This window comes from Macaca nemestrina, chromosome 2 (genome assembly GCF_043159975.1).
Source record: "Macaca nemestrina isolate mMacNem1 chromosome 2, mMacNem.hap1, whole genome shotgun sequence".
NCBI lineage: Eukaryota > Metazoa > Chordata > Mammalia > Primates > Cercopithecidae > Macaca > Macaca nemestrina.
In genome coordinates this window covers 155,118,542-155,145,073 of record NC_092126.1, presented here as the reverse complement: position 1 = coordinate 155,145,073, position 26,532 = coordinate 155,118,542, and the positions used below count along the sequence as shown (strand labels likewise).

The 26,532-nt window shown below is 46.6% G+C and overlaps 1 protein-coding gene across 2 annotated transcripts in view; it reads left to right on the top strand.

The window, feature by feature from the left end:
* Positions 1 to 7,258: 7,258 nt before the first annotated feature.
* Positions 7,259 to 26,532, top strand: part of LOC105477783 (acyl-CoA dehydrogenase family member 9) — a 30,401-nt gene continuing 11,127 nt past the window's right edge. Inside the window, exons 1-8 of one of the 2 annotated variants that reach the window (XM_011734567.2) lie at positions 7,333 to 7,590; positions 12,462 to 12,555; positions 17,372 to 17,473; positions 19,689 to 19,795; positions 20,821 to 20,921; positions 22,432 to 22,510; positions 24,055 to 24,229; positions 25,752 to 25,825. In XM_011734567.2, coding sequence (XP_011732869.1) covers positions 7,441 to 7,590; positions 12,462 to 12,555; positions 17,372 to 17,473; positions 19,689 to 19,795; positions 20,821 to 20,921; positions 22,432 to 22,510; positions 24,055 to 24,229; positions 25,752 to 25,825 — 882 coding nt within the window. In that variant the 5' untranslated portion in view covers positions 7,333 to 7,440. Of the gene's footprint in view, positions 7,591 to 12,461; positions 12,556 to 17,371; positions 17,474 to 19,688; positions 19,796 to 20,820; positions 20,922 to 22,431; positions 22,511 to 24,054; positions 24,230 to 25,751; positions 25,826 to 26,532 lie in introns of both variants that reach the window. The other variant, XM_011734565.2, reaches the window with a different exon arrangement.

Here is a 26,532-nt window from a genome sequence, read left to right as displayed (position 1 = left end):
TCTTTCTGGGCCTCCCACCTCACCCAGAGTAAAAGTCCTCAGAGCAGCCCCAAGGCCTGCAGGACCTGGGCCCCCTGACATCCTAGGTCTCCTCTCCCACCACTGCCCTTCTCTCAGGCCACTCCAGCCCCATCTCTGCTCTCCTGGTTTCCCTGAGCCCTGCTTCGCTCTCTGCGGCACTTCTCTCTCCACAGCACTTCCCTCTGCCACCACACTGAGTAATACTCAGTTTTTCTCTCCTGCACAGTATCAGCAACAAGGAGCAGCTGGTTTTGTTTTTTTCTAAATTCCTGCTTTTGTCTACAGCCTACATCATGGCTGAGCACATAATAGGGGTCAGTAAAGGAGCAATTCTTCTCACCACCTGATACGTGTTTGTGCTCCCCAGTATCTACTCCTTCAGTGCACATTCACTGAGGCTCCACTGCATGCTGAGCCTGTTCCAGAAACCAAAGCACACCAAGGGGAGAAGCAGGCAGAAATCTCTATTCTGATGGGCTGACAGCCTAGTGGGAAAGAAAGAGAAAAAAATAAGGAAACAATACACAGGCAGGTGGTGACATGTACCATGAAGGAAGACAAAGTCAGGATGTTTCTGAGAATGCCTGAAGGCATTTAGAGAACAATTACTGCAATGGGCAGGGTGTTCCAGATGGAGAGAACGTCAAGCACAAAGGCCCTGGGGCCACGATGGACTCCATGTTTGAGTGTTTAGTCTGGATTCCTGGTTTTAAGTCTGTATTCTGCCTTTATTTGTAATCCTTCATGTTTCATCTTACCTAGCTAATTAACCCAAGTCCCAGTAATGCTGAGAGATGATGCTGGCTTGACCCTATGTACTATCACAGGAGGGGCCTAAAAGTGGTCATTCTCAATATAACCTGAAGGTAGACAGCACTGGATTTGCTGCTCAATTGGATGTGGACTAGGAGAATAAGAGGGGACACAAGTGACCACATATGTTTGGTCTGAACAAGTGGAATAAGAGTCACCATTAACTAAGATAAAGAACAATGGTGGGAAAACAGGATTGGGTGGGATCGGGAACTCAGATTTGCATATGCCACTTTTAGACGCCTATTAGATCTCTATGTGGAGCTTTTGAGTACAAAGGCAGATACAAAAACAAGCTAGAATTGAGGGGAAAATCTGTCCAGCAGGAGAAATGTGAGTCATCAGGATATTGATGGTAGTTAAAGTCAGGACACTAAATTAGGTCATCCAGCGGGTGGTTGCAGAGGAAAATAAAAGTGTCCACAGCCTGAGCCACAGACAACTCCAACCGTGCTAGTGAAAAACAATGGCCAATGTTTAGCAGTTGAGGAGCCAAGAAGGAACCAGCAATGGACACAGAGAAGTATCTGCCAGTGAACTATTTAGAACATTCAGAGAGGCCGGGCGCGGTGGCTCAAGCCTGTAATCCCAGCACTTTGGGAGGCCGAGACGGGCGGATCATGAGGTCAGGAGATCGAGACCATCCTGGCTAGCACGGTGAAACCCCATCTCTACTAAAAAAATACAAAAAACTAGCCGGGCGAGGTGGCGGGTGCCTGTAGTCCCAGCTACTCGGGAGGCTGAGGCAGGAGAATGGCATAAACCTGGGAGGCGGAGCTTGCAGTGAGCTGAGATCCGGCCACTGCACTCCAGCCTGGGCGACAGAGCGAGACTCCGTCTCAAAAAAAAAAAAAAAAAGAACATTCAGAGAATAGTGAGAATAGTGATTCAGAAACCAGAGAACAAAGTGTGTCAATAGGGTAGAAGGATGAACAGTGTCAGATGCCAATGATGGGCCAAGTAGGATGAGGTCTGAGGACAGATCATACGATTTGACAACAGAGAGGTCACTACTGACTTCCATGGCCATTAGAGACAAACACCTGAAGGGTAATGGCTCAAGATCCAGTAGAGAGGACAGTTAACGATGCAGATAAAGGAAATTACCCTTGAGTAAGTGAGAAGGACTGGGGTCTAATGAGAGGTTGATTTTGCCAGAAGCAGACAGTTCACAGTAACACAATGTAGGTAACATGGGCATATATGCAGGGGGAGTGGGTAACTGTGCCTGTGAAGTTCCCATCTGACTGCATGGATTTTCCCAGTGGAATGGAAAGTAAAGCTGACAGCTGAGAGTAAGGGCAGGGCAAGACAGGTGATGCCAGAGGTTTAAAAGATGGAAACCGATCTGAAGGATTTGTGTTCCTTCTTCACCATGCTGCTGGGAGGCAGGAGGTCCCAGGATAGAGCACCACACTGCCCCAGGTCCTGGGTAAAAGGGTTTCCCATATGTCAAAGACATAGCTCTGCATTTCCTAGCAGGGCAAGCTGCTTTTAGTCTGAGTCTTAGCTTCTGCATCTGTAAAGTTGCTTGCTATAAAGGTATCAGCCTGGCAACCTCAGAGGAATGTTCCAAAGAGAAGCCAGGGAATAACTTCCGTGATAGAGGATCAGCCAACATTCAGCCAAGCTGAAAACAAGGCACCCCTAGGAAGGGGGAAATGCTACTGTGTTTACTCTTATTTTGTAGATGAGCACACTGAGGAACCAGGAGGAAAAGTGACTCGCTCAAGGTCACAAGATCTTCTTGAGCCTGCACTGTCCATCTCCTCTGCTGCACAGTACCTCCCAATCTCCATGCACTACATAACTCACTGGGCTCTACAACATCTTCGAGTGAGACACATCACTTGCTCCATTTTAAAGCTGAAAGAATTGAACCTAAGGCCAAGCCTTTCACCTCTAAGAGGATGGTGTGTTTAATAACCTAGCTGTTACTATTGGCTGGGTTGTGCAACCTGTGGAAGTCACCCTGCAGCTAGATTTCTGCAGAATCTCAAAGGCAGGGGGTAGCGCTAGGGCTCAGCTGGCAAGGAAGCCCACAGGCCACTAGAGTGTGACATGGGAGCGGCATGGCCTGAGCTGTTTAAGAATCAGAGAGGAAGCCTTGCATATTTCGGTGTCAAAACACTGGAGTTGAGAGTCACTCAGTAATCACTCATCTGGGCTTTCCCAAATTGTCCTGACAAGAACACTTGTCAAAACCATGTTTCTGCCCAGGTGTTCCCTTTCCTAGCCCCTGCCCCCAAATTAAGTTCTTCCCAAGGGAATGTGAGTGGAAGGAATCCGTGATTTGTCAGTTTTTTTTTTTTTTTTTTTTTTTTGAGACGGAGTCTCGCTGTGTCTCCCAGGCTGGAGTGCAGTGGCGTGATCTCAGCTCACTGCAAGCTCCGCCTCCCGGGTTCATGCCATTCTCCCGCCTCAGCCTCCCGAGTAGCTGAGACTACAGGCGCCCGCCACCACGCCCGGCTAGTTTTTTGTATTTTTAGTAGAGACGGGGTTTCACCGTGTTAGCCAGGATAGTCTCGATCTCCTGACCTCGTGATCCACCCGCCTCGGCCTCCCAAAGTGCTGGGATTACAGGCTTGAGCCACCGCGCCCGGCCTCTGTCAGTTTTTAAAAGACAGGATCGTTCTTCGCAGTCTCTTCTTCCCCCAGCTGCAGGCAGAGGCCTCTAGGCCCTGGAGGATGGAGGTGCAAGGCGGAAGGGGCAGGTCTTTGCAGCAGCATCTGCAGGACAGCCTTTCTCCTACCTCTTGGTGGTTTGCTGGCAATCTTTGGTGGTCTTTGGCTTATAAAATAATCAGTCCAATCTCAGCCTCAGCTTTAATAGTAAGGGATCAAGCAATAGTTTCTACTCAATGTTCCTCATACCCAGAGTCAAGCATTCTGCTATGCTAACGCTAATATTATGGCTAAAGAATGTTCACTTTCTCCTATGTTGTGAATCAGTTGTACTGATGTGAGGAGACATTCAGAACTACTGTGAGGATATTTTAAACACTTGTTAAATCAAGTTTAGCCTAAAGCTGCTTCCTTATATATTTTAAGTTGAGTTTATAGGTTTTCTGCACATTGTGAACTATGACAAGTGGAGGCATAAACAGACTAGCCTACACTTGTGCCAATCACAGTTTTTGCCAATCAAATGTAGCCAACTGTTCGAACCATGTTCAAATAAGGCATGGCAGAGCTGTAACCAATCCAGATGTTTCTGTACCTCACTTTCCTTTGCTGTCCAGAAATCTTCCATTACATGGCTGCGCTGGAGTCTCTGAGCTTGCTCTGGCTCAGAAAGCTGCCTGACTTGAATCATTGATTGCTCAATTAAACTTTTCTTTTTTTTTTTGAGACACAGTCTTGCTCTGTCACCCAGGATGGAGGGCAGTGGTGCAATCTCGTCTCACTGCAACCTCCACCTCCCGGGTTCAAGTGATTCTCATGCCTCAGCCTCCCGAGTGGCTGGGATTAGAGGCACTCACCACCATGCCCGGCAATTTTTGTGTTTTTGGTAAAGACAGAGTTTCACAATGTTGGCCAGGCTGGTCTCGAATTCCTGACCTCAAATGATCTGCCCACCTCATCCTCCCAAAGTGCTGGGATTACAGGTATGAGCCACTGCACCCGACCCAGCCAATTAAGCTCCTTTAAATTTAATTCAGCTGAAGCTTTTCTTTTAGTATACTGAACAGGGGAAACTGTTTAAAACCACATATTTCTCAGAGGTTAATACTTAAATATAGGATGGAAGGATCAAAGTGTAACTATTTTCATTTTTATCATTTGCTGTGCTAAGTGCTTTCATGTGGATTATTTTACTTAAACCTCTTAAAAGTCCTGTCAGATAAAGGGTATCATACTCATATTTACAGATGAGGAAACTGAATTTAGAAACTGGTATAGTAGTAAAACAGGAAAACTCTTCTGCTATACTCTACTGGAGCAATTAAAAATTATGCCTTAACATTTTTCTATTTTTATTTTGTAAAATATGTGCCACTGGATTTCTCGTTTGGTTGATTTAGGGAGACCTGTGTACACTAAAGAAGATTTGACACATTAACAGACTACTTGACTGATTTGACTACATTTGTTTGGCAAAAACATACAGCAGCTCAAAATTGAAAGTTTTTGCAATATATGTATATTTTTCTTTGTTTTACCTATGGGGATAATTTACAAAGGCAGTTGTTTCCAAATACCTTCTTGTGAAGCTGAATGCCAAGCAAGTAAATATCAACCACCGATGAATAAACCAGCTGAGAGACCTTAGACAAAGTAAAATAATCTGAAAAGATGCCTGCACATATTTTGCAGTTTAGACTCTACGCCTTGTAGAGTTTTGAGCTCTTTTTTCTTGATGTTGTGTTAGCAATTGAATCTTTTTTGGTGCTGAGCTTAGCTCGCTGAGATGAAAGGGATAAAGGGATTTCATTTTGTTCTCAAGGAGTTCACACAATGGAAGCTGGAGGCATTTCCCAACACTGTGGTCGATGCTACAGTCAGGGAACAAGCAAGTCTCCCCAAAAACAGGGATCGGAGTTTTTAAGGATAATTTGGCGAGTAGGAGCTTGGGAAGTGGGGAGTGCTGACTGGTGGGGTTGGAGATGGAATGACAGGGGGTCGAAGTGAGTTTTTCTTGCTGTCTTCTGTTCCTAGGTGGGATTGCAAAACTGCTTGAGCCAGATGACCGGTCTGGGTGAAAAAGCAGAGCGGCATTCTTCCTAGAGGAGCAGGCTGAAGATCTGTATGGGGCCCATGTGCACCGCTGGGCTGTGAGGTGCCCGGCATGCCCTGCCTCCTACATGGGCTCCTATGGCCTGGCCTTGAAACCGCCACTGCAAAATTATAACTTGAGACAGTGAAAGAGATCTGACCTAACCAACTCCATCTTGCTTCTAACCTCCAAGCTGTCCTTGTTCATTCCTGGGCGTAGGCTGAACTAACCTTGGGAAGGAATGGGTTTATAGTTTAACTTCAAGACAAAATAGCCCTTTCCCAGAAAACAAACAAACAAACAAACAAAAAAACTTCTTCTTGCCTGGGACCAGTCGGCCTTTGGAGGAGTAACAAATTAGCTGTAAGATTAGAAATTACAGTTTAGAGGCCAAGCAGCCTTTGTTTGCAAGAGTCTGAACGTCCCCCAAATTGTTCCTGGGAATAACATCACTGTTGCAAAACCTACCACCACCTAGACTGGTAATCTGGCTCAACGAGTTCTGCAATCCCACCCAGGAATAGAAGACAGCAAGAAAAACTCACTTCGACCCCCTATCATTCCATCGCCAACCCGACCAATCAGCACCCTCCACTTCGAGTTCCTACTCGCCAAATTATCCTTAAAAATTCCGATTCGTGTTTTTGGGGAGACTGATTTGGCTATTAAAACTCCCTCTCCAGCACAGCTGGCTCTGCGTGAATTACTCTTTCTTATTGCCATTCCCCTGTCTTGATAAATCAGCTATCTAGTCAGCGGGCAAGTGAACGCCTTGGGCGGCTACACCCTGGCCTGTCCCATCCCATCCAATAGTTCCCATCTCTTCTCAGCTCCCTCTGTAGTTTCTCTTCCTCCACCTGCCTTTTCAGTGTTTCCCAAGACAGAGGTGACTCAGTTTTTTTTTTTTTTTTTTTTTTTTGAGACGGAGTCTCGCTCTGTCCCCAAGGCTGGAGTGCAGTGGCGCGATCTCGGCTCACTGCAAGCTCCGCCTCCCGGGTTCACGCCATTCTCCTGCCTCAGTCTCCCGAGTAACTGGGACTACAGGAGCCCGCCACCGCGCCCGGCTAGTTTTTTGTATTTTTAGTAGAGACGGGGTTTCACCGTGGTCTCGATCTCCTGACCCTGTGATCCGCCCGCCTCGGCCTCCCAAAGTGCCGGGATTACAGGCGTGAGCCACCGCGCCCGGCCGTGACTCAGTTTTATCCAGACCGCTCTGTGACTGAACACCCATTTTCTTTTCCTCTTCCAGAAAATATTTGTCAACTAGGTACAAAACAGTATCTCAGGAATTCACCATCCAGTTAAAAATGGAACCTTATCCTTACCGTGCCCCTGCAGAGACCCCAATACCGCGCATTTCCCCCATTCTTTTGCTTTCCTCAAGTTTTACCACAGCCTCGCGGCCGCAAGTGACAAAAGAGGCAAGGGGAAGCAGCTGGGCCGGCCTTTAGGTTTCTATACACAGGGAGATTTCCCATGGCTAGCATTTATGGAAACAACTGCTGGTATGTGAAAAACAGGTCCCTCACAGCCGTCACGACGGCCGGAGCTCATACCCGCCAACCTGCCCGCGGCCCCGACCCTCCAATTTTCTCCGCCCAGCAACTCTGGCCGCGCAAGCACAGTGGGACCGGAGGGAAGCGTGGGCACGTGACGTCATCAGTCAGCGCGGACCAGCCAGGTGCACATGACTACGGCCTTGGCCGCGGAAGGTGGCAGCCGTCAAGCCCTTCTGGCCTCTCCATCCCCTGTTGCGGTAGACCGCGCAAGCGCAGTGAGTACTGCACAGCGTCGCGGGCCAGTAACGTCATCCGACGTTGCGGACCATGTGTGTGTCCCTGCTGCGCCAAGTAAGAAGTGGAGCCTGAGGCCGGGGAACAGCCGGCGGCATGAGCTGGTGCAGGCTTTTCTTGCGTACCACGGCTGCGGCTCGTGCCTGCCGGGGTCTGGTGGTCTCTACCGCGAACCGGCGGCTACTGCGCACCAGCCCGCCTATACGAGCTTTCGCCAAAGAGCTTTTCCTGGGCAAAATCAAGAAGGTAACGCGAGCCCTGGGCGAATCCTTGCTGTCTGGCTCCCGCTTTTCATCCTCAGCTGCAAGATTGGTGTTCAGCTTTGTCGGATTCCCCAAACCTGCCAGAGAGACACACCCTGCGGGCGAGGCGTGTTAACACTCTGGATTCCTGAGTTCCAGGAAAACCTTCCCAGAGAAAGGGTGGGACATTTCCTAGACTGGGGACCCTTGGAAGTGTAAATTTTGTCAGAATTTGGAAAACTCTAGGCTAGGTAATTTACAAAGCAGCCTTCATCTCAGCTGGTCTGGTCTGGAAATGTGCGGGGCTTCCTCTCTTATTCCTAAACAGTTTAGACCGTGTCCCTCCTCAGTCACCTTCCAGCGCCCTGGGGCTTCCTTCCCCAGTTGAGCCGTAGCGCCTCTCCCAGCCATTGAGGTTCCTCAGAAATCTGGCTCCAAGATGCTTCCCGGGCGTCGCACAACCCTGCCAGTAGTAACAGTTTGGTTATAAAACACTCATTGTCCTCTTAGAGTTGGAAGACTTGGGTTTGGTCTTGGCTCCTTGACTTTGAAACTCAGTTCTTTTTTTTGAGACAGAGTCTCGCTCTTGTCGCCCAGGCTGGAGTGCTCACTACAACCTCCGCCTCCTGGGTTCAAGCGATTCTCCTGCCTCAGCCTCCGGAGTAGCTGGGATTACAGGCGCCCGCCACCATGCCCGTTTTTTATTTTTTATTTTTTATTTTTTATTTTTTAGCAGAGATGGAGTTTCACCATGTTGGCCAAGCTGGTCTCGAACTCCTGATCTCAGGTGGTCCACCCGCCTCGGCTTTCCAAAGTACTAGGATTACAGGCGTGAGCCACCACTCCCGGCCGAGACTCAGTTCTTTCAGCCTTAAAATGGAAATAGTGTTGTGTCTCCTTCACAGAGGTGTTGTAGAGCCCCAGTGAGATAAATGGTGCATGGAGAGTCGTCTTAAACTGTAGAGTACTGTGCAGCAGAAGAGAGAACTGGCTTCAACACTTACTAGTCTTGTGACCTTGGAGCTGATGGTTTCACCTCCCTGTGCCTCAGTGCCTTCATCTACAAAATAGGAATAAACACATTTCTTGCTTTTTCCTTTGTGTTTTATTTTATCTTCTAAGGAAAGCAACAGTATACTTGCTATTTCCTCGAGGTGCCCTGCTTTGAGCTTGGCTGAATGTTGGCTGATCCTCTATCACGGAAGTTATTCCCTGGCTTCTCTTTGGAACATTCCTCTGAGGTTGTCAGGCTGATCCCTTTATAGCAAGCAACCTTATTGATGCAGAAGCTAAGACTCAGACTAAAAGCAGTTTGCCCGGCTAGAAGGTGCAGAGCTATGTCTTTGACATATGGGAAACCCTTTTACCCAGGACCTGGGGCAGTGTGGTGCTCTATCCTGGGACCTCCTGCTTTCCAGCAGCATGGTGAAGAAAGAACACAAATCCTTCAGATCTGTTTCCATCATAAACCTTTGGCACCACCTGACCTGCCCTTACTCTCAGCTGTCAGCTTTGCTTCCCATTCCACTGAGAAAATCCATGCAATCAGATGAGAACTTCACAGGCATAGTTACCCCCTCCCCCTGCATGTGCCCATATTATCTACATTCTGTTACTATGACTGAACTGTCTGCTTCTGGCAAAACCAAGCTCTCATTAGACCCCAGGCCTTCTCACCTACTCAAGGGTAATTCTTTCCTTTCTCGGAATCATTAACTGTTCTCTCTACTGGATCTTGAGACCTTACCATTCAGACGTTTGTCCCTAATGGCCATGGAAGTCAGTAGTGACCTCTCTGTTGTCAAATCGTGTGATCTGTTCTCAGACCTCATCCTACTTGGCCCATCATTGGCATCTGACGCTGTTCGTTCTTCTACCCTGTTGACACACTTTCTTCTCTAGTTTCTGAATCACTATTCTCATCGTTCTCTGAATGTTCTAAATACTTCACTGACTGATACTTCTCTGTGTCAATTGCTAGTTCTTTTTTAGCTCCTTTACTGCTAAACAATGACCAGTGTTTCCAACTAGCCAAGTTGGAATTTACTAAGGCTGGGTCTGTGGATGTCTTTTCATCTACAACCATCTCCTGGGTGACCTTATTTAGTGTCCTGGCTTTAAATATCATCGATATCCTGATGCCTCAAATTTCTTTTTCCAGTTCAGATTTCTCCCTGAGGTCCAGATTCCTTTTGCTTTTTCAGAGTTGGGGCCTTCCTCTGTCACCCGGGCTGGAGTGCAGTGGTACCATCATAGCTCACTGCAACCTTGAACTCCTAGGCTCAAGAGATCCTCCCACCTCAGCATCCCCAGTAGCTGGGACTAGGCACGCCCTGCCACACCCATCCAAGGTCCTTTTTTAAATCTACCTTTGTACTCAAAAGCTCTGCTAAGAGGTTTAACAGGCGTTTGAGATTAATAGATCCAAAACTGAGTTCCTGGTTCCCACCCAATCCTGGTCCTTCCACCAGCCTTCTTTTATCATAGATAATGGTGGCTCTGTTGTTCCACCTGTTCAGACAGAACACCTGGCGTCACCTTGTACTCTTATTCTCCTAGTTCACGTCTAATTCCACAGAAGATCTGGTTTTCTCTACTTTGAGGTTCTTCAGTGTCTGACCACTTTTAGACCCTTCTGCTACTACTTCGGATCAGGCCAATGTCATCTCTCACAGCCTTACTGGGATTAGAGCAGAAACATGGGACATGATGCTTAGAATCTCAGAACTGGAAAAGATCTTTCAGATTATGTAGGCCAGTGGTTGTCACCCTGCCCTCAGCCAGACCCGAGCTATTCATGGAGTGCCCCTGGAACTGCTGCAGGGATGGGTGGGAAGTTGAGTGGGTGGGATTTAGGTGACTGTTTTCCATATCAGCGGTCTCAGAACTGCTTGACTTCTGTCTGTTTTACATATTTGGTTTCTGCACTAGATTTCTTTGAATAACAGGTTCCACTTTTTAAGATAATTTATCAACTGTTTTATTGCAATTGAACTCTCCTCCCCTAAGGCACTGACCTGATTTGATAACATCAGAATCTTTCTCCCGTGCCCCTGCAGTCTCTCCTATGTGACAGGTTTTCTGTGGTTGTACCTGAAGGCCAACTAGTTGCCAGGCTGTCTTATCTGGCCTGCCCACTGGTACCAGAATGATCTCTAATACAGCCCATGCACAAGACCCAAGTGTCAGTGAGCCTCTGTGTTCAGTGAAGGAGACTGAGCTTTGAAGGAGACTGAGCTTTGAAGGAGACTGAGCTTTGATCTAAAAGGCTGCAGAGTGATGGGGCCATCAACTTGTTTTTTTTCTTTTTTTTTTTTCTTGAGACAGAGTCTTACTCTGTCACGCAAGCTGGAGTGCAGTGGTGTAATCACAGCTCACTGCAGCCTCAGCCTCCCCAGGCTCAGGGGATCCTCCCACCTCAGCCTCCTGAGTAGCTGGGACTATAGGTGTGTGTAGCCTTGCCCAGGCTGGTTTTGAACTCCTGGGCTTTAAGCAGTCCCCCTGCCTCAGCTTTCCAAAGGACTAGGATTACAGGCAATAGCCACTGTGCCCAGCCAAGCTTGTTTTTTAATTTTTCTTTTTTTTTTTTTTTTTTATTTTGAGACAGAGTCTTGCTGTGTCACCCAGGCTGGAGTGCAATGGTGCAATCTCAGCTTACTGCAACCTCCACCTCCCGGGTTCAAACGATTCTTCTGCCTCAGCCTCCTGAGTAGCTGGGATTTCAGGCGTACGCCACCACGCCTGGGTAATTTTTGTATTTTTAGTAGAAATGGAGTTTCACCATGTTGGTGAGGCTAGTCTCGAATTCCTGACCTCGTGATCCACCTACCTTGGCCTCCCAAAGTGCTGGGATTACAGGCGTGAGCCACCGCGCCCGGCCTCTCAGCTTGTTTTTTTCGATACCACCTTCGTGGTGGTTTTGGAATGGACAGAGGCAGGGATTCCTTTAAGTTGGCTGTCACTTTTAGTTAGGGACTCACCTATAAGCCTGTGGTCCTGGGCCCAGAGAGGAGAAAGAAGTGGGAGCATATTGATAGAGTAGAGAAATCTGTTGGCTGATTGGCTGTACAAGGTCTGAGGGGAAGGTTGAGGTCTCCCAAAGACTTCTCTAGAGACACTTGGTGAGAGGCGCCATGAGGACAGGTGTTCCTTGGACCTATAGCTATGACTCAGGACATCACTGCCCAGCAACCTGAAGCCCACATCCACAGTTTGTGTCATGCTGGCAACTGAAGGGGTACCAGAGCCCAAAAGTCCACAGAGGCTTGGTACAGGGAGCAGATGTCCATGAGCAGGAGAGACAGAGGCTATAGGGATCGATGAGACTTGGTAAGCACGACATGCTCTTCTCAGCGTAACATCTTTGAGCTCACACAATAGTTGATGTAGAATTGTCCATTTCAGTAAGGAGCTTCCACGTCCACTATCTTCCACAATTCTCACAAGGGCCTTGAGTAAATATTACCTGCGTGTTATGGGTAAGAAAGAGGTAGTTTGGAGACCTGAAGGGATTTGGTGAAGGCCACATAATTAGTAAGCCTGAAATCAAGGACCAGACCCCCAGGCTTCTAAATGTTAGTCTTGGGCTGCATGTTTCATGGGACCATTATCATCCCTTGTACTGAGAAGGAAAGCTGATGAAAATTGGGAAGAACCTATTTGAACAGGGGAGGGAGATGGATGTGGGTGGTGGAGCCTCCACATAGTTCCTGTATCTCGAGAACCTTGTGAGGTTTGCTTTCCAGTTCCTTCAGTACGTCACGTCCCGCTGGCCAGGGTGGAGTAGAGCACATGTTTTTCCTTCCCTTTAACTGATGTTTCCATGATGGCAGCGTAATAAAAATTAAATTTTTAGAAAATATTTACTATTTTTAGAAAGAAGTTTTCCCATTTCCGGAAGTTAGCCAAGATGAACTTAATGAAATCAATCAGTTCTTGGGACCCGTGGAAAAATTCTTCACTGAAGAGGGTACGTATGGTTTTCTTTACCATTGCCGATTTCCACTGTAAGGGTGATTCGGTTGATATTTATATTAGAAGCGGCATACATAGGGCAAGTCTTCTTGAGGGAGAAATGGTTTCCACTCATCATAATTTGCTTTAGGTTTCATCCCTGTTGCCATTTAATTAAAAAACATCCAGTTAAATGCTTCTCATTGTATTTGTGGTGAAGGACCACTTTAAACATTTCCAAACTGTTCCAGGCCAACACTTCCATAAGCTGTAATAAAAATGAATAACTAAAAAAATGAGATGGCAAAAAGCCAAGGCCACACACTCTACAAGCCCCTGGAGCATGTGCTGGTTGTTGTGGCAGTGGAATTATGTGTGATTTTGTCTGGCTTCTTTCTGCGTAATTTTGAATTTCATCCATGGTGCATGTATCGGTAGTACTTCCTTTTTAATGCTGAGTCGTATTTCTTTCTATAGATATACCAAGATTTGTTTATCCATTTAAGTATTCATTGACATGGGGTATGTATCCAGATTTTAGCTATCACCAAAAAAGTTGCCATAAACATACCTTTTTTCCTCTTTTTCTTTTTTTAAGAGACAGGGTCTTTCTTTGTCACCTGGGCTGGAGTGCAGTAGTGTGATCATAGCTCACTGCAACCCTCCAACTTCTGGGCTCAAAGCCATCCTCTGCCTCAGCCTCCCGCATAGCTGAGACTACAGGTACACACTACCATGCCCAGCTAATAATTCTTAAAGTTTTTTGTAGAGATGGGGTCTCACTATGTTATTCAGGCTGGTCTCAGACTCCTGGGCTCAGGTGATCTTCCTACCTCAGCCTCTTAAAGTGTTAGGATTACAGGTATGAACCACCATGCCTGGCCTATATTTTCTTTTTTTTTGAGACGCCATCTTGAATCACTGCAACCACCACCTCCCGGCTTCAAGCAATTCTTCTGCCTCAGCCTCCCGAGTAGCTGGGATTACAGGTGTGTGCCACCACGCCTGGCTAATTTTTGGTATTTTTAAGTAAAGAAGGGGCTTCACCATGTTGGCCAGACTGATCTCAAACTCCTGACCTCGGGTGATCTGCCTGCCTCGGCCTCCCAAAGTGCTTGGATTACAGGTGAGAGCCACCTCACCCAGCCTGGCCTGTATTTTCTTTTAGAAACTTCATAGTTTCTAAACTATGACTGGACATGGTGGCTTACGCCTGTAATCCCAGCTCGTTGGGAGGCCAAGGCGAGCGGATCATGAGGTCAGGAGATCGAGACCATCCTGGCTAACATGATGAAACCCTGTCTCTACTGAAAATACAAAAAATTAGCCAGGCATGGTGGCGGGCACCTGTAGTCCCAGCTACTCTGGAGGCTGAGGTAGGAGAATGGTGTGAACCCGGGAGGCGGAGCTTGCAGTGAGCTGAGATCACACTACTGCATTCCAGCCTGGGCGACAGAGCAAGACTCCATCTCAAAAATAAAAAAAGTTTATAGTTTTAATTCAGGTTTAGAACTATGATTCATTCAAAGTTAATTTGGGGTTTGTTGTGAGGTGAAGTTTGAGGAGGATTGTTTTGCTTATGGCTATCCAGTTCCATCAACATTTGTTGGAAAGATTATCTTTTCCCTATTGGATCTACTTGGCACCTTTATCAAAAATCAGTTGACCATTTATGTATGAGTTTATCTCTGAATTTTCTGTTCTCTTCCACTGATCTATTTGTCCATCTTTATTCAGGTATTACATTGTCTTGTTTACTGAGCTTTCTGTTAAGGCTTGGAACCAAGTAATGTTAGTTCTCCAACTTTATTCTTGTCTAAAGTTGGTTTGACTCTTGCAGGTCCTTTGCATTTCTCTTGCATCAATTTAATAATCAGCTTTTCAAGTCTACAAAAAGGCCTATAAGTTTTTAAATGGTTGGTTTATCTTTTAGAGCAATTTTTTTTTTTTTTTGAGACGAAGTCTCACTCTGTCACCCAGGCTGGAGTGCAGTGGCGTGATCTTGGCTCACCACAACCCTTGCCTCCTGGGTTCAAGTGATTCTCCTGCCTCAGCCTCCCGAGTAGCTGGGACTATAGGTGCGCACCACCATGCCCGGCTAATTTTTATATTTATTTAGTAGAGACAGGATTTCACTATATTGGCCAGGCTGGTCTTGAACTCCTGATCTAGTGATCCACCTGCCTCGGCCTCCTAAAGTGCTGGGATTATAGACTTGAGCCACTGTGCCCAGCCAGCAATTTTTAAAACTAGGAAAAAAGGATCTTGTTACCCATGTAGTTGCTGATTCCAGGGCTCTTCATGTCTCTTGTGGAGTCTCTTCCTGGCTTCATATTGCTTCAGAAGAGATGTCTGCTTCCATTCTTATCTTCGTTCCTTTGTATGTGGTGTTTCTTTCATCTCTGGCTGCTTTTCAGTGGTGTTAGGAAAACTGATTATCACATTTATTTATGTAGTTTTTTGCACATTTATTTTGCTTGGAGTTCTTTGAACTTTTGCTACCGTTGCTCTTCTGTGGGAAAGACTTCCTTTCACTTTTCGTGATGTGTAGCTCTGCAGGGGATGCATATTCTCACCTTTTGTATGTCTAGAAAAGTCTGTTTCAGCTGGGCATAGTGGCTCATGCCCGTAATGCCAGCACTTAGGGAAGCCGAGGTGGGCGGATCGCCTGAGGTCAGGAGTTTGAGACCAGTCTGGCCAACAGGGAAAATCCCGTCTCTACCAAAAATACAAAAATTAGCCAGATGTGGTGGCATGCACCTGTAATCCCAGCTACTCTGGAGGCTGAGGCAGGAGAATCACTTGAACCTGGCGGGCAGAGGTTGCAGTGAGCTGAGATCGCACCACTGTACTCCAGCCTGAGTGACAGAGCGAGACTCCATCTCAAAAAAAAAAAAGGAAAGAAAAAGTAAAATAAAAGTCTGTTTCATCAGAACAGGTTTCTGTGTTGACAGGATTTACCTTTCAGGCAATTAATGGTGTTGCTCTGCTTTCTTCCTGACTTCATATTGCTTCAGAAGAGATGTCTGCTTCCATTCTTATCTTTGTTCCTTTGTACATAGTGTTTCTTTCATCTCTGGCTGCTTTTCAGTGGTTTTAGGAAAATTGATTATCACATTTATTTATGTAGTTTTTTGCACACTTATTTTGCTTGGAGTTCTTTGAACTTCTGGCTCTGTGTGTTTATACTGCTTACTGAATTTAGATAAACAGTTGTACACCCATACAGTGAATACTGAGCAACAAAAAGTAATGAAGTATTTATACATGAAAAAACATGGATGAATCTCTAAATCATGACCTGAGTTAAAGAAGCCGGGGTAAACAGATAGGTACCATATGGATTCATTTATATAAAACTTGAAGATGCAAGCTGATCTATAGACAAAAGATTTGTGGTTGCCTGGGGATGGTGGACAGATGGATCGTTCTCAAAGGGGCATAGAGACTTTTGGTGGAAAAGGAAATGTTTTCTTCTCAATTGTGATGTTTTCACTGACAAATATGCCAGAACTCAACAAATTATATATTGTAAATATGTGCAGGTTATTCTTCGCCAATTATATATGTCAATAAAGTTGTTAAAGGATAAAAAAATGAAGGGTTTGGCCTGCACTTTTGGGAATCTGTAGTTGTCTTAGTGACCCATGTATGCAAAAATTCTTAAGTGTAGGTTATGGTGTTTTTCACAATTTATAATACTGATGAAGTTTAATTAGCAATTCAGAAGTACACTTTAATTGGCTTGATGCATACAAAAGTGTGCAATTATAGGCCTAATGCTATTGATTGTTCAGTTTTGCTGCAGTGAATGTGAATTTTTATTTTAGAGACGAGATCTCACTCTGTCGCTCAGGCTGGAGTGCAGTGGTGCCATCATAGCTTACTCAACCTCCCAGGTCGAGTGATCCTTCCACCTGAGCCTCCCAAGTAGCTGAGAGTGCAGGCTGAATGTGAATGTTGAATGAATAAATGAATTGGTGTTAAACAGGCTAAACTGTCTCAGAACTGGTGGATTGTGCTGAAAGCAGTATGGCCTCTGACAGTGAGGTAAATCTTGGCCCAGATACTGCCATGAGGTGGCTATCTAGCTGAACATTTTAGTATAATTCTGAGAGTTGCATATTTATTCTCTCATTTCCTAGAATATACTAGCCAAAAAAAGTATGAGGTCTAGAAGGAGGAGGGAAAAAATGAAGTTTAACATGCCTATAGAAAAATTTACATGCCATGAATGTATAATTTGCTGCTGTTTTACACAGCAAAAGCACTCCTGTGACTAGCACCCAGATCAACAAATAGAACACCACCTAGCTCTGACAGCTTTTAACAGTTTAATTCTGGCCAGGCGTGGTGGCTCACACCTATGATCCCAGCACTTTGTGAAGCTGTGGTAGGAAGATTGCTTGAGTTCAAGAGTTCAAAACGAGCCTGGGTAACATAGCAAGACCTTGTTTCTACTAAAAAAAAAAAATAATTAGCTGGGTGTGGTGGTATGTACCTGTAGTCCCAGCTTCTTATGAGGCTGAGGCAGGAGGCTCACTTGAGCCTGGGAGATTGAGGTTATATAAGCCATGATTGTGCCACAGCACTTCAGCCTGGGTATCAGAGTGAGACCCTGTTTCTAAATAAATATATAAAAATAAAATTTTTCCTGGGCTAATTACATAAAATTGAACACAGGCCAAATGACCATGACTACAGAATTTCTAGTTTTGAAAAAATTTTTATTCTGGGATTATATATTATCAATATATAAACCACTGTCCTGTTTACTTATATTTGTAGAAACATAGCTTATATTTGTTTAATCAAGATTTTCCTCTTGGCAGTGGACTCCCGAAAAATTGACCAGGAAGGGAAAATCCCAGATGAAACTTTGGAGAAATTGAAGAGCCTGGGCCTTTTTGGGCTGCAAGTCCCCGAAGAATATGGTAAGTCAAGCAAACAAGCACCCAACCAGTTTAGCTCTTAAGAAAGCACTCTGAATTTGTCCATAAAAGGTCTAGTTGCTGGAATAGATGACACCTTCTGTCATGGGCTACATAGTAGGGGTGGACTGACTGAAGGACCTGTAGGGAGGAAGTGCTCTCGGGTCCTGTGCTTTTCATCCTAGCACAGAGGAATGAGGCATGTGGTCTGGCTGGCTGTAGAGTGCAAAGCACATCAAGGTGGGAGATTGGACCAGTGGGAACCTTTGAGCAGCGTCCTTTGTGCTATGGACTGTCCCTGTAATTCTTTGAGCATCCTAGTGATGTTTTTAGCTCCCAAGTGACGGTTCTACCTTATTAGAGTTAGCCAGTCACTACAACTTGCCTCCCTTATGCTTTTTCTCGAGTTGGTCACCTGAATTCTGCAGAGGTTAAAGGGACAGGCAAGCAGTGTGTGGAAGGCGAGGTAGAAAATGGTTCAAAGGGATAGACCACACACATGTGCCATTTGTGTTTACCCTCAGGCCTTTTGGATATAAAGTTATAAAGGCCAAGGATGCTGCTAAGCATCTGACAATCCGCAGGACAGACCCCCACAACAGAAAACAATCCATTCCAAAATGTTACAGTGCCACAGTGGAGAAGCCTTGTCCTGGAGTCCTCTGGATACTGGGCAGTGGGACACACTATAGTTGTTGCATTTATAAAGACCTACAGCTGTGATGGAAGATCCTCGCTATGTGTTAATTGATTTGATGTGTGTGTAGATATCTTCATATTTAAAGTATGTATCTACATATGCTTGTATGCCTAGGAAAAGTGTGGATAGAAGGATATACACAGAAATGCACTTTCTGAGGCACACGATTGTGAGCATTTTTTTTCTTTTTTTTTTTTTTTGAGACACAGTCTCGCTCTGTCACCCAGGCTGGAGTGCAGTGGCCGGATCTCAGCTCACTACAAGCTCTGCCTCCCAGGTTTACGCCATTCTCCTGCCTCAGCCTCCCAAATAGCTGGGACTACAGGCGCCCGCCACCTCGCCCGGCTAGTTTTTTGTATTTTTTTTTTTTTGAGACGGAGTCTCACGCTGTTGCCCAGGCTGGAGTGCAGTAGCGCGATCTCGGCTCACTGCAAGCTCCGCCTCCTGGGTTCACGCCATTCTCCTGCCTCAGCCTCCTGAGTAGCTAGGACTACAGGCGCCCGCCACCGCGCCCGGCTAATTTTTTGTATTTTTAGTAGAGACGGGGTTTCACTGTAGTCTCGATCTCCTGACCTTGTGATCCGCCCGCCTCGGCCTCCCAAAGTGCTGGGATTACAGGCTTGAGCCACCGCGCCCGGCTAGTTTTTTGTATTTTTAGTAGAGACAGGGTTTCACCGTGTTAGCCAGGCTGGTCTCAATCTCCTGACCTCGTGATCCGCCCGTCTCGGCCTCCCAAAGTGCTGGGATTACAGGCTGAGCCACCGTGCCCGGCCGCATTTTTTTTCTTTTTTGTCTTTTGAGACAGGGTCTCACTGTGTCATCCAGGCTGTAGTGCAGTGGCACGATCATAGCTCACTGTAGCCTTGAACTCCTCGGGCTCAAACAGTCCTCCCACCTAAGCCTCCCAAGTAGCTGGGACTTTTTTAAATTTTGTTGAGTTGGGGTCCTGCTACAATGCCCAGGCTAGTTTTGAATTCTTGGAGCCAAGCAATTCTCCCACCTCAGCCTCCCAAAAGTGCTGGGATTATAGGCATGAGCCAGTGTGCCCAGCCCTCGATTTTTGTTTACTTTGTACCTTTCTGTATTGTGATTTTTTTTTTTTGAGACGGAGTCTCTGTTGCCCAGGCTAGAGTGCAGTGGTGTGATCTTGGCTCACTGCAACCTCTGCCTCCCAACTTCAAGTGATTCTCATGCCTCAGCCTCCCGAGTAGCTGGGACCACAGGCACGCGCCACCACACTCAGCTAATTTTTATATTTTTAGTAGAGATGGGGTTTCTCCATGTTGGCCAGGCTGGTCTCAAACTCTTGACCTCAGGTGATCTGCCCACCTCAGCCTCCCAAAGTACTGGGATTACAGGTGTGAACCACCATGCCCGGCCTGTATTGTGATTTTTTTTTAAAAAAATGGTGATCTGGCATTACTTTATAATCAGAAGGAAAAAAAAAAAAAAACAATGAAGGCTTAATGGGAGGAATCTGGGGCTGGGCTGTGATTGACGCTGGTCCATGTCTCCTAGGTGGCCTGGGCCTCTCCAACACCATGTACTCACGACTAGGGGAGATCATCAGCATGGATGGGTCTATTACTGTGACCCTGGCAGCGCACCAGGCTATCGGCCTCAAGGTCAGGTGTTTAGGGATTCTGTGGTGCTCTCTGTAGGTCTTCTGGAGTCACATGGTGGCATAGAGGCCAGAGGCTTGCTCCCTTTGAATCGGGCCTGATATCTGACGTGCAGTCCTGCCCTTCAGTTCCCTCACTCTGGCCACACCTCGTGGTGCTCAGTCCCCACACACTGCCCACATGCGTAGTGGCCCTTGGGTTGCATGTCCCTTCCTTTTGAATCTGCCTCCTGTCCCCATTGCCTTTGATCCACCCTTCAAGGCCCAGGTGGGGTGCTGCTGTCTTCGCCTTGGGCTGGAAGTGGTCTCCCCTCCTGAGCCCTCGTCCCTCAGCCTAAGCGTGCCCCCACTCTTTATGCAAGCCGCCTTCCCCCCACTGGTCTTGAGCACCTTAGGGCAGGCCCAGGGCTAACTGCCCTTACTGGCAATCTCATTACTCAGATTATTTCTGCTTAATGTTGACATCAAAGAGAGCTGAATGCACACCATGCTCGGCTCCCCCACCCCAGAGAGCACATGCATTCATGCAGATGTTTGATGAAGAGGGGGCCTGTCTATGTGGCACTGGGAGGGCAGCAGGTGGGACAGCCCTGACATTGAGCACCTTCTTTAAGATAGGCTTGGTTCCAGTGCTCCTGTGTCTTCACATTTCATCATCCAGACCACCCTGCCAGTGGGTGGGAGTGGCCCAGTTTGTGGATGATAAGATGGAGGAGGGTTTCTTTGGAAAGGGATATCCTTTGCCCAAGACCACCAGTCTGGGAAATGAAGGAACTGATATGAAAGTTTTGGACACAGACTGCAAAGCACTGTGGGTCTCCGAGGCTCACGGCACTGGCACATGGGCCCCTGACAGTCTCCTCAGCAGCCTGGCTCCCTGGGCTCTGCCTGTGGCCGCTTGCTCTGAGTTTTTGCTGTCTTCTCTTGCCTGAAGTAAATATTTGCCTCAGAAAGGAAATGTTTCACAAACACACCTCATGCTCTCCTTTCTTCCCACAGCTGACATTAGTCTGTGTCTGTTCTGTTTAGGGGATCATCTTGGCCGGCACTGAGGAGCAGAAGGCCAAATACTTGCCTAAACTGGCGTCCGGGGAGCACATTGCAGCCTTCTGCCTCACGGAGCCAGCCAGGTCTGTCCCTGCACAAAATGTTATCCCTCAGCAGCTGTGACATTGCCCAAGACTCACTGGGGCAAGGGGGTGTTGGTTTTGTTGAGTAGCTGACTTTTCCTTCTTTCCAAAATCTTGCAGAGAATCAACTCAGCAACGGTTCTTGCCATTCCTCTTACCTTGACCTTATTTCTCTGTCCCAGTGAGACTTGCAAGTGAGATACCATGCTTGACAGCACTTACTAAATAAATTTTTGTGGTTTATAACACACCTTGACGTACAATACAGTAATAACGTTCAGGCTTCAAAGCACCTTTCAGAATATGTAGCGTGGGTGGTACTGTCCCTGCTTACACATTAGGAGCTGAGGTTCATTGAGGCTGTGTGATCTGCTGGATGGAGCAGGGCTGCAGCAGGACTCGGGACTCCAATGATAAGTCCATCACCTGGACCATCCTCCATTCCTGCTTCACTGTGCGTGGGAACCTGGGAACAACCATCCTTCCTGGGGTGCCCACAACTCATCCTCACAGGACCTCAGATGAGCCCATTGCAAGCACCCATTTCCATGTTTAAACCTAAGCCCAAGTTGTTTTCACTGCCGCTTTTTTACGTGATGTATTGAAGCAAAGATCGGCTAAATCCAGCCTCCTGCCTGTTTTTTATAAATAAGTTTTGTTTGTTTGTTTGTTTTTGAGACAGGGTCTTGCTGTGTCACCCAGGCTGGAGTGCAGTGGCACGATCTCATCTCACTGCAACCTCCGCCTTCAAGTGATTCTCTTCCCTCAGCCTCCCGAGTAGCTGGGATTACAGGCCTGTGCCACCATGCCCAGCTAATTTTTGTATTTTTAGTAGAGATGAGGTTTCACCATGTTGGCCAGGTTGGCCTCGAACTCCTGACTTCAAGTGATCTACCCACCTAAGCCTCCCAAAGTGCTGGGATTACAGGCATGAACCGCCATGCCCAGCCCAGTTTTATTGGAACATGCCCATTGTTTTATAAATTGTCTTCAGCTGTGTTCATGTTTTTGTTTTTGTTTTTTTTTTTTTTTTTTGAGATGTAGTCTCGCTCTGTTGCCAGGCTGGAGTGCAGTGATATGATCTCGGCTCACTGCAGCCTCCGCCTCCTGGCTTCAAGCGATTCTCCTGCCTCAGCCTCCTGAGTAGCTGGGACTACAGGCATGCACCACCACACCCAGCTAATTTTCGTATTTTTAGTTGAGATGGGGTTTTACCATGTTGGCCAGGATGGTCTCAATCTCTTGACTTCGTGAACCACCTGCCTCAGCCTCCCAAAGTGCTGGGATTACAGGCGTGAACCACCATGCCCGGCCTCATGTTCTATTAATAGCAGCAGAGTTGAGGAGGTGAGACAGACATCCTGTAGCTTGTAAAGCTGAATATGTTATCTGACCCTTCATTTTAAAAGTTCGCTGACCTCTTAAAAGTACTAGAACCTCCATTTTCAGGCTCTCAAAAGCATTCATATTCCCAGTATTCTCCCTTGACCACATCTTTCTGCATCTGCAGTGGGAGCGATGCAGCCTCAGTCCAGAGCAGAGCCACGCTAAGTGAAGACAAGAAGCACTACATCCTCAATGGCTCCAAGGTAGGGCTCCTTCCCCATGGCCACGTCAGGATCTCAATCACGACCTTCACTGCCACTGAGTGAGCACTCTCCACACACCAGGGATTGTACCTGCTGCTGTAGCACTGACTGCCTTCTTGAGCTGCTTTTATGTGTTTGTTTTTGATTTTTTTTAGTTTTTTAAATTTGAGACGGAGTCTCTGTCACCTAGGCTGGAGTGCAGTGGTGTGATCTCAGCTCACTGAAATCTCTGCCTCCCAGGTTCAAGTGATTCTCCTGCCTCAGCCTCCTTGGTAGCTGGGCTTACCCATTCTTGGCTAATTTTTGTATTTTTAGTAGAGATGGAGTTTCACCATGTTGTCCAGGCAGGTCTTGAACTCCTGACCTCAAGTGATCCGCCCACCTCGGCCTCCCAAAGTGCTGGGTTTACAGGCATGAGCCACCGTGCCCGGCCTGTAAACCTGAAAAATCTTTAAATTTTTTGTTACACAAAATTTCAGACATGTTCTGTGTGCCTGGCTGGCCCCAACTCCGGCAGTCACCTGCTCATGGCCACTGTGCCTCTTCCAGCAGCATTGCTACCTCCAGATCGCATGGTAACAATCACAGCATGCCTCTCTAAAAGACAGGAGTTTTGTTTGTTTTTTTAAATAAAAACAAAGCTGTAATATCCTTATCACATTTTAAAAATTGATAATTTCTCTTTTCTTTTGAGATGGGGTCCTGCTCTGTCACCCAGGCTGGAGTGCAGTGGCACAATCTTGGCTTACTGCAGCCTCAACTTCCTGGGCTAAGGTGATTCTCCTACCTCAGCCTCCCAAGCAGCTGGGAGTACAGGCATGCAGCTAATTTTTTTTGTATTTTTTTTGGTAGAGATGGATTTTCACCATGTTGCCCAGGTTGGTCTCAAACTCTGGGGCTCCAGCTATCTGCCCACCTCGACCTCCCAAAGTGCTGGGATTACAGGCATGAGCGACTGTGCCCAGCTGATAATTTCTTACATCTATCAGCATTCAAATATCCCTGATTGCCTCATACCTTTTTTTGGTTTAACTATGTGCTTGAATTAAGATCCACATGAGTCCCATCTGTTGCGGTTTGTTAAGGAGTCTGTTTCTGCCTCTAACTCCCTTTGTTTCCTTTCCTCCTCCTCACCACCCTCCTGCCTTCTCTTTTTTCATTTCTTTTTAGAATTAACAAATAAATGTTGTGTATATTTAGATGTGCAACATGATGTTTTGATATATGTATACCTTAAGAAATGATTAAACCCTTTCTTTCTTGAAGAAATGCAGTTGTCTGGCGGTGGAACCTGAGCTGTTTGACAACTTTAGATGTTCTTTCCCCCCTCCACCTCCACCCTGGCCATCCATGTCCCTTGGGAAAATCCTTGGTGTGGGCAAACTGGGCTGAGCCCTGTCCTGTGTTCACTCATGCTTGTTTGGCTTCTGCAGAGCCAAGGACCCTGCATGTCTGGCCTGAGGTCTGACTGATCGACAAAGACAGAGCTGAGATGGGTCACGTAGGGGTTTGGTTTTCTCCAAAGTCCTTCTTTCTGTCCTCAGGTCTGGATTACCAATGGAGGACTGGCCAATATTTTTACTGTGTTTGCAAAGACTGAGGTAGTTGATTCTGATGGATCAGTGAAAGACAAAATCACAGCATTCATAGTAGAAAGAGACTTTGGTGGAGTCACTAATGGGAAACCTGAAGATAAATTAGGCATTCGGGGCTCCAACAGTAAGTAGCTCGTGTGTGCGTGTGTGTGTGTGTGTGTGTGTGTGTGTGTGTGTGTATGTGTGTAAGGGGGAGACTGGCCCTTGACTCTGTCCAAATAGCAAGATAAAATGAGATTTAAATACTTTCAGTTTTTGTTAAGCATTTTAAAAAGATCAAACTAAGAATGCCACATGGGCTTTGTCTTTGTACCCACAGCTGAGTGCTGCTCACTTGAAGACCTGCTGGTCATCCCCTGCTGTAGCTGCCCTAACGGACAGACCACCTTACCACCTTAGAGCTCAGCTTACAGTCCTCAGCCTTTAGTTGTCTCAGTCTGCAGTGCCTGGCAGCCTGCTTCAGGATGTGGGTTGGGTTCAGGTCCATCTGGGGGCTTGTTCTTAGAGCAGATCATAAGCACCTAAGGGGCCAAGCCAAGCCATATAAGCACTTTTTTTGTCGTGGGAGACATAGTCTCTCTCTGTCACCCAGACTGGAATGCAGTGCTGTCATCTCAGCTCACTGCAACCTCTGCCTCCTGGGTTTGAGTTATTCTCCTGCCTCAGCCTCCCAAGTAATTGGGACTACAGGCGTGCACCACCACACCCGGCTAATTTTTGTATTTTTTGTAGAGATGGGGTTTCACCATGTTGCCCAGACTTGTCTTGAACTCCTGAGCTCAGGCAATCTACCTGCCTCAGTCTCCTAAAGTGCTAGGATTACAGATGTGAGTTACTGTACCTGGCCCCCTTTTTTTTTTTTTTTAATAGAGATGAGGTCTTGCTGTGTTGTCCAGGCTGGTCTCGAACTCCTGGGTTCAAATGATCTTCCTGCCTCTGCCTCCCAAAATGCTGGGATTATAGACATGCGCCACCATACCCGACCCTGAAAGCACATTTAAGTCCTCTGTTCATGTTGGCCTCATTCTAGTGGCCACAGGAAGTCACATGGCCCTAGCAGGCAGGGAAAGGGAGGGAGGTCCATCGCTCCTTACAGTGGGAGAGTGCTACCGTTAGATTGCAGGGGTGTGATTGTGTTAGAGTTAAGAATTGAGACCAGTGGTCCCAGTCTACCCTAAGGCTTTAGGAAATGCTGTTCTCTTCCTCACTTTGCTTGTTCTGGCTCTTTATATCCCTGACTGTTTTCATTCTTAAACTTCTGCTAAATGTCACCTTAGAAAAGTCTGACATAGCCCTTAATAAAAATATTATTATCCACCCCCTTGCCAACCTCCATTTCTCTTTATCGTGATGCCCTATTTATTTCATCCATAGCACTGATCACAATGTTACATTGTTTTGTTTATAGCTTTTGTTTCCCTAATCAAAGTATGAGCTGCACAAAGATAGGAACTTTGTCTTTCTATACTGTCCTACCAAACATTGGATGGATGGATGGATGGATGGATGGATGGATGGATGGATGGATGGATGGACGGACGGACGGACGGATGCACGGACGGATGGATGGATGAATTGCCTGCTTGCAGGTCAAATGCAGAGTGGTTTGCATTATCAGATGAGATCTTAAATTTCATGTGTTTCAGCTTGTGAAGTCCATTTTGAAAACACCAAGGTACCTGTGGAAAACATCCTAGGAGAGGTCGGAGGTGGGTTTAAGGTGAGTTGCCAGCCACAGCCCCTTGTGAGTACCAGGTAGTGTCATGAGTGCAGCTTGTCGGCCCCCAGCTTTTGCCCTGTCCCTGCTCGTAGCAGAGTAGCCTGTGCATGGCAGGTGACTTTGCATGGTTATCTGTTGGGAAATTGGCCAAATTGAGACTGGAAAATTGGCTGGCTCCTAGAAGAAGTGTATGGTAAGGATTGGGAATCTTCCTTCATGTCTGAGGCCTTATTCGCCTCGAGCGAAGCCTAGGATTCCCTTCTGCAGTGGGTGTGAGAAAGCAACCTGTGGGTTCTGGTGGATCTCAAGCTCTGTGTCCCACAACCGTGGTCTGCATCCCTGCCCTACTCTTTTCTTTTTGGACTAAGACTTACTATTTTTATTAAGAGATGATTCATACAACAAAGGACTCACCATTTTAAAACGTAACATTTCAGTGGTTTTTAGTATATTCACTATGTTGTTCAAATATCTCCTGTGTCTAATTCCAGAACATTTCCTCACCCCAAAAAGAAATGTTGTACCATCCAGTATGACCCTTACCCAATCCCTTGGCTGCTACTCTTTTACTTTACGTCCCTATGGATTTGCCTCTTCGGAACATTTCATAGAAAAGCAGTCATATGCAAGATCCAGTTTGGTGACAGGCTTCTCTCACATAGCATGATGTTTTCAAGGTTCATCTCTCTCATAGCATGAATGAGTAA